Source organism: Anolis carolinensis, chromosome 4 (assembly GCF_035594765.1).
Source record: "Anolis carolinensis isolate JA03-04 chromosome 4, rAnoCar3.1.pri, whole genome shotgun sequence".
NCBI classification, from domain to species: Eukaryota; Metazoa; Chordata; class Lepidosauria; order Squamata; family Dactyloidae; genus Anolis; species Anolis carolinensis.
Window position 1 is genome coordinate 239,894,147 of NC_085844.1, and position 13,812 is coordinate 239,907,958.

Sequence of the window (13,812 nt, forward strand, 5' to 3'; positions counted from 1 at the left end):
TGCAAGTGTTAGCAAAGTGATGAGTGATAACCAGGAGCATTTGACAGTTCCATTGCTGGTGTTCCAGAGATTCCCCTACTATAGCTAATAGGCTTGATCGATCCATGAAAAATTTGATTCTAAACTCGTTTCAAAACTAGAGGGGGCAGTTTTTCGTTTTTGTTGCTAATAACGAATTTGGCCCCCAAAATTTTTCGAAATTAACGAAAATTCGTTATTTTCTAAATTAATTCGTTAATGGCGGACGCGCATGCGCGGTGGCCCAAAAACAGCCCGAAGGGGGGGGTACTTAGGGGGCTCTCCCGCCCTCATTTTTTGAGTGATCTTCTTCAAACTTGGTACAGTGGTAGAACACATTTAACACTGATAGCTCACCAAAATGTGGAACGTTTCCCTTATCCTCTGATTTTTGGCAAATTTTCATAGCTTTTATAATAAACCATTTTTTAATAATTGCAGAAATCTGTTCCTGGTTTGAAAGTCTTATTTCCTGTTAAATTGGGTTGTCTTTACTGTGAAAGTCATTGTTCTACTTCAGAAACTTTGTTTTTGTGGCTGAAACTTGGTGTGTGTGTGATATATATTGTGTGTATATATAGTCCCTGCTTTTGTGTGTGTGTGTGTGTGTGTGTGTAGGTAAAGGTAAAGGTATCCCTTGACGTTAAGTTCAGTCATGTCTGACTCTGGGGGTTGGTGCTCATCTCCATTTCTAAGCCCAAGAGCCAGTGTTGTCCATAGACACCTCCAAGGTCATGTGGCCGGCATGACTACATGGAGTGCCATTACCTTCCCAGAAACACCCAGAAAATGGGAATTCCAGACAGGAAACAATCAGGGCCAGCTAATACCTCCCAACAAAGGATTCCCCCAGGTAGGAAGCAGCCAGGCTTTGAAGCTGCAAGGCTATTCAATGCTAATCAAGGTGACCAATTGCAACATTCACACTTGCCTCCCACAGACAAGAGTTCTTTCTCCCACCCTGGACCTTCCACAGATATATAAACCCCACTTGCCTAGCTTCGCACAGACGTCAAAACCTCTATGTCTGCCACAACAGTGTGATCCCGGCCATGAAAGCTTTCGACAACACAACCACAGTATCCATTCAAGTTCATGTAGCGTGGTATGGACTGGAGACCTGTATTGGGGGGAGGGAGGGTGCGAATCTGGGCCCCTGGGAGCAGCCGAGGACGGGCCTGGCCCACACCCCCTCGCATCCCGGGCCTCTTCCTCCTCACCGCCGGGCCCCTCTCGGTCTCTCCAGGCCTGAGCTGAGGCGAGGCGGCGGCGGCGGCCATTTCCCCCCTCCGTCTTCTTCCTCCTCCTCCTCGGCCTCCTTCCCCCTCGCCCCCTCCCATTGGCTGAGCCTCCCATTGGCTGAGGGGCAAAAGGAAAGGAGTTTGGGTGATTTGCAAAAGCTTTTTTTTCTTAACGAAAAAAACGAAGAAATAAGAAAAAACGGCCTCTCGCGATTCGAAACCGCGATATCCAGACGTGTGGACAACCAAGGTTCTATATTGCTTCAAAACAAACGAAAATAACGAATTAATAACGGGTAACGGGAAAATCAAATTATTTGAGCAAGCCTAATAGCTAACATGGGGTAAGACTGTGTTAAACAGCTTTGCCTGCCCTGGGGTGAATCAGAAGTGTCATACATCATGTGGATGGCATGGAGTCCATTCACCCCCCTCCTCCTGGGGGCATTTGTCTTGTGTAAATGGGACCTTAGCCTCCCTTGTAGTCATGGAGGCCCTTAAGAAAGCAGCCCTTTGGCATGTCGCCTGTAAGGAAAAATCCTGTTAGCAGCTTACATGTCCATTTGTGTCTTAATTAGAGATGTAACCCTTCAAGTAAGTTTCTTCTCAAAGATATCAATGAGGTATTTCAGCAATTTTCTTCCTACTACAAGAAACCCTTTAAAAACCATGAAGTTCTTAAATGCTATTTACAATTTGGGACTTCTCTGCACAAAATGCGCATCTGGTTGTTGTGTGCAGAAAAAAATTTCTATGCAGAAAATTTCAACACAGAACAATATTAACTCCTGCACAGAAAATACCTATCTATGATATTTGAATTTTGCTCAAGATAAATGTTAAACTGCATCTATTAGTATTCTTCTTGTAAGGGTTTTCCAACATGCCAAAAACATGTTTTTGATCATTTTTTAACGTTTTACATTTTTGGCCATTTTTTGGTGTCTCTCACCTTAACATGTGTTTTGTGTGGGATTCAGGGACAATTATCCTGCCCTCAAGGCATTTCCCAGCTTTCAACTCCCAGGAGAGGTGTTTGCTGCTGCTTCTTCCTTGTGTGAAGGGGAAAGGGGAAGGATTCCGAAAAGAAGCAGCAATTGAACTTTATTTTGTGGAGAAAGGAAAAGATCATACTTTCAAATACTCTCCATCTGTCCTAGTTTGGCACAAACAATCCTGAATCCTGATTAATCATCTGCCCTCCCACTTCTTCAGATGTCTTTTAAAATGTCATAGTTTCTTTCTCCTCCCCTCCATCCTCAGTTTACTTCATTTGATACAATTCATTTAAAAAGTTTGCACTCAAGTTAATTCAGCAGGAAAGAAAGGAAAGGGGGGAGTGGAACCTTGCCTTTCCCTAAGGGCTCAAGCAAAAGCAAACTGCTGCAGGCTAGCTTTTGTGTTATTCCTCATTAATAACTTGCCCACTTGACCACACTGCAGTGTTGATTGACTATATGTGTCTTGGTTTTCTTATGTGTATTTTATTTATCGCATCAGAAGTGAAACCGAGGGTACAGTTGTAATGTACTTAGAAATACAAAGTTTAAAAAATTGGCATTATGCTAAATGTCCTTTGACCAGAATCTGGCCACTTGGAGTGCCTCTGGTGTCGCTGAGAGAAGGTCCTCTGTTGTGCATGCGGCAGGGTTCAGACCGCAATGTAATAAGTAATAATAATATAATAAAACTTTATTTATATACCGCCCTATCTCCCGGATGGGACTCAGGGCGGTTTACAGTCATAAAAGCAAACACAAACATTACATAACAACATAATACACATTATTAAACAAAGTAAAATAATACAATTATAACAATAAATCACACTTACATGACCAGATCAAGGTGACGGGAACCATAAAACCAATATATTAAAATGTATCATTTTAGGCTAGGGAAATCTTGTGCAATATATTCAGGCCCAGAAATCAGCAGTAGTCCAATGTAATTACTCAAAAACCTGCCGACACCACCAGGTCTTCAGTAAGTGGTCTTATGTGTAATGCTGGGGGGTATACATTCTAGCTAAGAGCAGACCCTCATTTCTGACTTCCTGCAAGTCCAGACCAGCATCATTTTTCTCCTCTGGATTGCTTCCCTCTCCTTTTCATCTACTGGGAAAGACCAGCAGCAATGGCTCCTTCTGGGCTGGGCAGCTAATGGGATGGGAGGGCACAGCACTACCATGGTAGGAGCATTATGTGATGCCTGCTCACCAATGCGTCTTCTTCATCTTGGAAAGAAGAAGTGGAGTGCTGCAGGGTTCCATCCTGGGCCTGGTTCTGTTCAACATCTTTATTAATGACTTAGACGAAGGGTTAGAAAGCATGATTATCAGATGACACCAAACTGGGAGGGATAGTTAACAGTCCAGAAGACAGGAGCAGAATTCAAAACGATTTTAACAGACTAGAGAGATGGGCCGAAACTAACAAAATGAAGTTCAACAGGGACAAATGCAAGATACTTCACTTCAGCAGAAAAAAATGGAATGCAAAGATACAGAATGGGGAAAGCCCAGCTCAACAGCAGTACGTGTGAAAAAGATCTTGGAGTCCTCGTGGACAACAAGTTAAACATGAGCCAACAATGTGATGCGGCTGCTAAAAAAGCCAACGGGATTCTAACCGGCATCAATAGGAGTCTAGTGTCTAGATCGAGGGAAGTCATGCTACCTCTCTATTCTGGTTTGGTCAGACCACACCTTGAATCATGATGTTGACAAGCTGGAAGGTGTCCAGAGGAGGGCAACTAAAATGATCAAGAGTCTGGAGAACAAGCCCTATGAGGATTTAAAGAACTGGGCATGTTTAGCCTGCAGAAGAGAAGGCTGAGAGGAGACATGATAGCCATGTACAAATATGTGAGGGGAAGTCATAGGGAGGAGGAAGCAAGCTTGTTTTCGGCTGCCCTGGAGACTAGGATGCGGAACAATGGCTTCAAACTACAGGAAGGGAGATTCCACCTGAACATCAGGAAGAACTTTCTCACTGTGAGAGCTGTTCGGCAGTAGAACTCTGCCTCAGAGTGTGGTGGAGGCTCCTTCTTTGGAGGCTTTTAGGCAGAGGCTGAATGGCCATCTGCCAGGGGTGAAAATCAATTAATTCAACTGACCATCCTTCAAAATCATTATTCTGGTGCCTGCATCAATTCCCAGCTGCTCTATCTCCATGCAACAGCCCAATGGATTTGACTCTAGTTGAGTTCGAGCTCAGGTTGAGGGCCTTCATATGTGGAGCACTTCAAAGGAATTACAACAAGTGAGGCATATGAGAGAGGAAGGAGATCTGAAGGATCAGGCAAATTAGCATGAAATATAAATATGAAGGAAGTCCATCTTTTTTATTTTTGTGTTCTTTCAAGTGATTTCTGACTTATGGCTATGGTGCAATGAACCTATCATGACCTTTTTTTAGCAAGATTTGTTCAGGGGGAGTTTGCCTTCCTCTGAGGTTGAGAGAGTGGGACTTCCTCAAAGTCAGCCACTTGCTTCAAATCCTGTTTTCAAGAGCTGTAATCTAAGCCTCAAACCACTACAATACGCTGGTGAATTCTGTGCCTCCAGGGCTGACATTTATAGCAAGGCTGAGCAACCCAAGATGGAATTCAGGGAGTAAACTGATATGATGATGATTTATTGATGGATATAACAAGTGAAGAAATGATGACTAGAGGAATTTGGAGGAGGAATGAAAGGAAACGACAGAAAAATCGATTTCAGTTTTGCATATCTTTCACATCAGAAATGCTGAAGAAATAAACAGTACAATTCGTGGGTGTTTCTTTTTTCCAGGTAGTGCTTCAAAAAGAAACTGTGACAAAGGATGGCATTTTAAAATAACAAATCATGGGAAATTGGTGGCATTTGAGGATTATTAAAGAGTTCAGATATGAAATTGCGGAACTATTAACTAAAATATGCATTTTTCTTAAACAACCTTAGCTTCCTTACCTGATGACTGAGGGGTAGCCAATGTAACACCAATTTACAAAAGAGCCTAGGTGGGATCCAAGAAATTACAGGCTTGTCAGCCTAACTGTTTCTCTGGGAAATTGGTCAAAAGCATTATTAGAACAAGAATTGTTAAACCTTTGAAAAATAAGCCTTCCCGAGGGAGGGAAAAAACCAGCATGACTTCATCAAAGAGAGGTTTGCTTCACTAGTTTTTTACATTTTTCGAAATATTCCTCATCAGAGGAACCGAGCAGCTCTGGCATAAGAGGTAATGAACTCGTACAGTGCTGGTAACTGCATTCAAAAGAGATGCGCAAAGCGAAGGAGGCCATGGATAAGTTTCCATCATGGAGGAACATAAAAATATTTTTAAATGAATGCATTTCTGCTTACGGGAGGGATTCGCAACATCTCCTCTAGAAAGAGTAGCAGGGGCACTGGAAAATCTGTGGCAAAGAAACAGCAATTCTCTTTTTAAAGGCAATGATAAAATCTTTCCTTTTAGTTTAGAGAAAAGGGCAGGTAAGGGAAAGTAAACCATGTAATTAAATGTAATTTTAAAAGTGTATAATGGCTTTTGAAACTAGAGGAAGGAAAATGAGCCTTGTAAAAGGAGTACATGATAATCTGGGCCCAAAATTTCAGGTGTAGTATCCATATGGATGTATGGGGAAATGTGTTCGAAGGATATAAAAGAAAACCTGTAGAAGATTATGTATAGGTGGTATCAAATCCCAAATAAGCTGCTGAATTGTCCCAGGATGCTTCATGTCAACATTGGGATGTCAATAAAGCAGGATTCATTTTTCCATATGTAGTGATCTGGGAAGAAGGCAAGTTACTGGAATAACATGTTTATGTCAATCCAAAGAAATTTAAATGTATTGTCGAAGGCTTTCATGGCCAGAATCATTGGGTTGCTGTGAGTTTTCTGGGCTGTATGACCATTTTCCAGAAGCATTCTCTCCTGACGTTTCACCCGAAACTATGGCAGGCATCCGATAGGCTGTTAGAAATTGTGGAAGTTGAAGTCCAAAATACCTGGGCAGCCGAAGTTTGCCTATGCCTTCTGTAGCAAAAGCAAGCTGATGCTTGTCTATTCTTTCTTTCTAATAGCATTTGCCAACATTCTGATGTTGTTTTCATGTTGTAGGCTATGCAAAAGGGACATAACATGCAGAAACACATATTGTGGGATTCATTACCACACAGTGTAGTGAAGTCCACAAATCTAAAAATTAGGTATATCCTTGGAAGATAAGGCTGTTCTGCTTATAGTTCAAAATGAAAATGATGGGGGGGGGGGAATATGGAAGCTGGACGAAAAGATGATTGATTTGTGAACTGACATATCCACTACTTTTTTAGGACATAAGACTCTGGTATGAATCAGAGTGTAACTGGGTCCTGCTTTTCTTCCTCATTATTTTTGTGATATAGGAACTATTACAAGATTGCTTCTTCCTGTATGATGACGATAACGCTAAATACTCTAGCCCACTTTGGGGGACACAACTTCATGGTTTCTCCTCACATTACCATTCTTCCAAGAGGAACTGGGCCAATGTGGGAAGGAACCCATATAGCCCAAATATTCTGATGCTACTTTCATCCATTGAGAAGTGTTCTGTATCACAAAAGTGATTCAAGAAAGCCGCTCTAGATATGGCATAATACACTATATTATTCCTTTTTTGCAACAGATTTGTAGAGCTCTCTGTTGAAATAACATGCTGTGTTCAATCTTAATATCTGTGTGAATAAAAGCAAACATGGCAAACCCGAAATGAGGCAAGGATTAAAAAGCTACCAACAAACAGTCTGAACAACAAGCACTCTTCTGAGAAAATTGAGGGCATTTTCTTTAGGATGCCGAGCAGGTGCTGGTTCTGAAGCGGTGGTCTCATGTACTCAACATTTGTATTGATAATGGCTTGGCAGAGGAGAAGGTTGCAGAAGTTTTCCATTCTTCTTGACTGATTGCTTTTGCCTTTGTTACTAGATTTGGCTGCAGTAAAAACATCTGTCTCTGGAAGACATTTGCAGCTTTCCTGGGTTTGGGCATTTGTTGATGAGCTGGTCTGTGAGAATGAGTAATCAATTGGTAATGCTGCCAAGCTATGCAGAGTAAAGTATTCCAGAATCCCACTGGGGCTTTAAAGTATGAAACTGCATGCCCCCAATTTTGGGAAATTTAAAACAGGAAATTCTCATCAAAGTTGCTCTCCCACGACATGAATAATGTAGCTCACAATTCTCAAAAAACTTCCAAAAGGCCATTAAAATTGTGGCACTCATAAAGGTACATGTACTTATGCATGCCAAAATTGGTTGGATAGCTTCATCCTAGAATGCCAAACTCAAGCCTTCTGAAATCTTGGCATTTATAAGTCCTAATGGTAGCAAAGAATAATTGAATTGAAGTAACTGAATACAAAATGTTGCCTTTCCAAAATTTCAGTTCTGTTACTGACATGAGATTCTTTCTTTCTCCTATTTTTGTTTTTTAACAGCTTCGAGCACATGCAGTCGACATGAATGGAAATAAAGTGGAAAACCCCATTGACCTCTACATCTATGTTATTGACATGAATGACAACCGGCCAGAGTTCATAAACCAAGTTTATAATGGATCTGTTGATGAAGGATCTAAACCAGGTATATTAAGGATTGCTGATGCCATATTATCTGCCCTTCCTTGGTTCTTACGAACTATTGCTTATATCTGTTTAGATCATATGTAACTATTTTTGCAGCCCCTAGCCCCTTTCATAATATTTCTTTCTGGCCTAGACATTTCCAGAAATGGAGATTCACTTTTAAACAGCAGGAATTATCTGGCAGGGAGAAACTATCTAACTAAAAACCAATTAATTTATTAATTCAATGGGTTGCATAATCCCATTATTTTTAAAATATAGTGGCTAACTTAAGTTGGAAATTCTTGAATTAAATTATTATTAGTAGGATGCTAAGAAGAAATATATTTATCTTGGTTCTCTTGAACCTTTGTGAAACTGTCTTTGCAATACTAATTCAAATATTATTTTTGAGGACGATACAATTGACCAAGCTTAATATATGCATGCATACATCAAAACCACATGATTTTATTCATGTGAGTAGTCTATTCACTGATACAGACCATGAACTCTTCCACAATATTGTTGTGTTTGTAGTTTGTATGGCCAGTTCAGCTACCTGATGGTTAAGCTTCTGTTGAGCAGGGTTTCTGTAGGACTTCACTAGATTAGCCCTTGGACAGCAGGTGCAATATCCACAAGCAAGGCCTTACCTCAATCCATATCCCTTGTTGCAACCTGCCAAAATGTGTGTGGTCCTGAGACCAGAGCCATCAACATAAGGCAACAAAGGAGGGCCTTGTGAAGAAAACAAATGTTGCTCATATTTTACTGAACCATTCTCATATTGATTATAAAAATACTAGTTATCAGCAGGTTGGGAGTTTATTACATTGCAAATGAACTTGGGATTGCATTGTTTATAATGGTTGTATTCGTGATTAGGGAGTATTGGAGATTGCATAAGTGGAACAAGCAGTGTGGACACTTTGCAATGGTCACAATGTGCAACAGTGTAGATCTTTATGGGGACAGGCTGCCCTTACACAATGATGGTGCACAAAGGGAGGGACAGCAGCTCCTGGTATCCCAAAACAAAGAGCAGTAGAAAGTGATGGGGACCCTGATACCAAATTTAAAAAGCTCCCTAGGTTTCATAATGTCCCATTGTGGAATTGGGATGTGACTATTGTGCATTGAGACAATGTGCAATGTGTGGTGCCCCATTATGCCTTGTCACAACTTTCTTCTAATGCAATTGTTTATCATGTCAGTAGCTCAGTCATCATAAAGTTACTCATTATAGGATGTGGCCACTGTTTATAAAAGCAAGAAGATCTTATCAGTTATTAATGCTCTTTTGATTTCCAAATGACTCAAAAGACTCCCATTCTTTATCAAAACTATTTATAATTGTTTGCTTTGACTCACAATTACATTTTGTTGATTTTCTTCAAAATGCACAGCTTAATGTATAGTTCTCTTAATTAAGGGCATGCAATTTTTTCTAAAATGTTGTGCATATTAATCATGGTTCCAGTATTGTATGGAAAAGGACTGCTTCTTTCAATTTTAGAACAATTGGTTTTTTGTGCAGAGGATGGGGAGAAATAGAAATGTCCAAGGATCTAATGAAAGAGGAGAACAGGCAGAAAAATATATAGACTTCCACACGTCTGTTGTATTGGAAATTCAAAAAATTCTTGCCAGTGAGGAATTAGATCATGAAATGGAAAAAAATTAACCCATTCTTGATTATACATCCCATAATTCACTAAAATTATATTTTATATATTTGCAAATTGATAAGAAGTGACATATCATTCTGTCTTTATTTTGAAAGAAATCTGTCATAAAGTCCATGCATGTCATCATGTTATGAACATGTTTCCAAATATTTTACTCAATAGGTAGGAGCCTAAATATTCTTCACATTTAAATATATATAAGAAAACTCGATTATGCCCATGCATTCATAACTAATAACATTCAGGAGAGTAGCTTCTGTTTCTTCCTAATTAATGCATTCTTAAATGCAGTGGGTTAATTCTAGTATTTTGCCATCAGATATGCACCCATATACAGGAATTTTCTGTATATTCTTTTTCTGTGGCTCTCCATGCCCCTCAAAAGCTGATTTGGAGAAAAGTTCTCCATTCTCTCAGTAAAAGTTTTGAGGGCTCAGGAGAGGGAAAGAGATGGCACTGATGGATCCTGTTCTTCCAAAAGGACAATGCAATTATAACAGGAGAATGGTGACTAGATCAAGGGAACTCATAGTGCTAATCTATTCTGCTTTGCTAAAACCTTACCTAAAATGCTATGTCCAGTTCTGGGCATCATAAGGATACTGACAAAATTGTTACAAAAGAGCAGAGTAGAAATCTGGAAACCAAGCCAAATAAGGATTAACTTAAGAAACAGGGTGTATTGACCTTGGAGATGAGGAAACAGGTGACATAATAGCTACCTAAAGTATTTCTGAATTATTATGTATGATTGTGAAAGGTGAAAAGTGAAAAAAACTGATGGAAAGAGAACCAACCCATTTGAAATGTGGTGCTGGAAAAGGTTTCTACAAATACTGTGGACTGCTATAAAACAACAATAAATAAATAAACCCTAGAGTACATCAGCGCTAGACTCTCTCTAGAAGCCAAGTTGACCAAAGTGAGGCTGTCATACTTTGGCCATATCATGAGAAGACATGACTCACTAGAAAAGACAATAATACTTGGTAAGGCAGAAGGCAGTAGTAAAAACTGAAGACCACATTACAGATGGAAAGACTTAGTGAAGAAAGTTATGCCACTGAGGCTGCAAGGCCTGAGCAGGGCTGTTGATGTTTGGTTGGCTTGGAGGTCTCATCCACGGGGGTATATAATTTGAAGTCAATTTGGCAGATGTTAACAACAACAAACTGGTTCTGAGACCTGCAATTCTGTGCTAATCTCTATTACCATATTTTCTTTTTAAAAATTAAGTATTTCTTAATGTATTGTCATTAACTTCACCCCTGTCAAAATGCTACAGTACAATTTCCATCAATCTATTCAGGTCAACTCTCTAAATGGTCCTTTGAAACAATCTGTCTATGTTCTTTAATCAAGAGAAACTGTTAACTTCATCTTTTTTCGAAATATGACCACCTGCACTGAGGTAAATCGATTATATGCACTAATTAGTCTCTTAAATTAATTTGGATGATCAAAATAAGACAGTTAATTGACAGCAAATTTCATCTCCTAACAACCCTAATAATAATTAATGTGGCTGGGCTTTTTTTAAAAAAAGAAAAAAAATGTAGGTTATTTCACGAACAGCAGGAAACTTGGTGTAAAGTATATATCTCAGGGTAGCCTTAATGAAGTTGTTTCCCCTGGATAAATTTGTTTTCTGCCCTTGTTTACTTGGTGGACAGATTAAATATCACATAGCTTTGGGATTGTGTCAGCAGGCATTTGTCATCACGTCTCCCCTGCCTGCGGGCAATACTATATACATATATACATGTGCATGCCGCACTTACACACACACATACACACCAAAGGACACTATTTTAATAAGAAGAATTGCAATGGGAATTGATTGCATTTCCAGTTAGTAAGGAATTAGGATACAATGGCAAGTTCTGTAAATTCAAAGAGTTTTGACTTGTGTCGTGAGTGAGTGGAACTGCATTCTCTTCGTATTTGGTTCTTTTTGCTGTGAAATTTGTACTTACTGCAATCGCAATTATTATTATTATTATTATTATTATTAATATATTTATACCCTGCTTTATCTGTACCACACTCTGGGGCTGCATGGGCCACTCTGCCCACTGTTACATCATGGAATTACCAGACAAGCAATTCTCAGTCATCATGTTATTTGAAATGAGCTGTGATCCCCTTGACAGCCCCAAAGCAAATCAAACTTCCCACCTCTTATTCTAAAACAAATCGATGCCACAGATAGAGAGAGAATTACCAAATGTTAAAATTCGCCCTGCTCATTAGGATGATAGATAGACTAAATTGCAGCCTTTTCTTGCTTGAAATCCTCATAAGCCTTTAAGCTATTAAATCAGAATTGGATACCTTTGACTACAAAACACTTGTTCCACTCGTTACAGCAGTGGGCTTGTGGGGTTTTGCCTTTTTGTACTATGCATCCTTGACCTATAATATGGCTACAAAACTGTCTCTCCTCTTCAGAAGCAATTACGTTCACCTTTGATGTATTCCCTCACCCCACCTCCTCTCACCTAATCTGTAGTCTCTTAAAAGGTTTATATTGGTATTGAATTTCTCTTCCTTGCCTTTGCTAAAATTCATGGGGACAGTAGCATGGGAAAACCACATTCTGTCTATATTGCAACAATTGCAGTGCTGTGTCTTTGAAACAAAGTCAAGGTCATGCATTCATATGATCCCATCTTTAGATGGCCTCATGTTTGCAGACATGGGTCCCGGTGGTTCATCCCTGTTCTCTGGGCTTATTTTTTAACACCATACAATTAATTTTCTTTCAACCACTAATGTGAAAAATGCATTTAGGGTTAAGGAAGAAATGCTCTGTGACTGGAAAATTTCAGAAGTTGGAAGAAATTATTTTTAGACTGCTACCCCTTGCTAATTGGAACATTCTAGGAACTACATGTACAGATGAACTCTGGGCAGTTTTACTCACAATTGTGAAAACTAGGTAAAAGGCCAGGTGACTTGCAAGATGGGTTATTAATGCCATATTTTAGGAGGGCAAAATATTGGCGATCCTAAACCAGTAGTTCTCAACCTGTGGGTCTCAAGGTGTTTTGGCCTACAACTCCCAGAAATCCCAGCCAGTTTACAAGCTGTTAGGATTTCTGGGAGTTGAAGGCCAAAACACCTGGGAACCCACAGGTTGAGAACCACTGTCCTAAACTAAGTTGTAGTTCCACAAATACTTTAGCCTTCACTGCCAGAGTACTGGTGCCTCACCAAACTACAAAACTCAGAATTCCATAGCATTCACCATAGCAGTTAAAGTGATATCAAATTGCATTAATTCTATAGTGACGTTGAGCCCTAAAAGGCTCTGCCTGTGATGGCCGATGGTGGCTTCCAGGTCCATTACATGATTAACTTATTCTGTGTTTTTGTTTTAACTTTAGAACCTATCCAGTGTTGTTAATTTTGTCCCACAAATAAGTTCAGTAGCTTCTGCAGCTCCTTTAAAGTTTAGATGGGAACAGAATGACTGCTCCACTGGTAGGGAAACCATAAATGTTACTTATATACAGACTTCCCAAAAGAATTATTAATTGTCATAAAATTTCTTTCCTGGAGAAGTTCATATAGTGGAAAGGCTGGGCTGCTAACTAAGATAGTGGAAAGTTGGCATAATATGGCTGAGGATGTCGCAGAAACAATTGTGAGCCCAGATTAGAGTTGGGTGGGGTTTTTTTAAAAAATAATAATAATGCTTATTTATAAGAAAACAAGCTTGGAAATCTTATCTTTAGGTCAGGAACTCTTAAAATCCTCCTTCCAGCATAGCCAGTCTTGCTAATGACTAATACGTTAGATCATGATGGTGGAATGTAAAGCTCCACCAGGTAGAACTACACTTCTCTCCTCTCCATGCACTTAACCCACTGCAGTAGGCCAAAACACCTGGGGACCCACAGATTGAGAACCACTGATCTAGTGGTTCTCAATCTTGGTCCTCCGGGTGTTTTGTACTTCAACTCCCAGAAATCCCAGCTATCATACTAGCTGTTAGGAATTATAGGAGCTGAAGTCCAAAACACTTGGAGAAGCAAAGGTTGAGAACCACTCTACTAACCTAATCCTTGGACATCTCTTCATTGCCATTTAGTGACCAGGAGAATCTGTCACAAGGCAAGATTCTCTTGGCAAGATTTTTCAAAAGAGACTTGTCACTGCCTTCCTCTTAGGCTGAGAGAACGTGATTTCTCCAAGGTCACCCAATGGGTTTTATGTCCAAGAGGTCATTTGAACCCTGGCCTCCAGAGTCGCAGTTCAGT

At 39.8% G+C, this 13,812-nt stretch overlaps 1 protein-coding gene across 5 annotated transcripts in view; it reads left to right on the forward strand.

Moving 5' to 3' along the window:
* The window catches only part of cdh4 (cadherin 4), a 945,608-nt gene that overhangs the window by 765,361 nt on the left and 166,435 nt on the right, over window positions 1-13,812 (forward strand). For all 5 annotated transcript variants that reach the window (XM_062979013.1, XM_062979012.1, XM_008110150.3 and 2 more), the window contains exon 6: window positions 7,731-7,875. In XM_062979013.1, coding sequence (XP_062835083.1) covers window positions 7,731-7,875 — 145 coding nt within the window. The remainder of the gene's footprint in view (window positions 1-7,730; window positions 7,876-13,812) is intronic.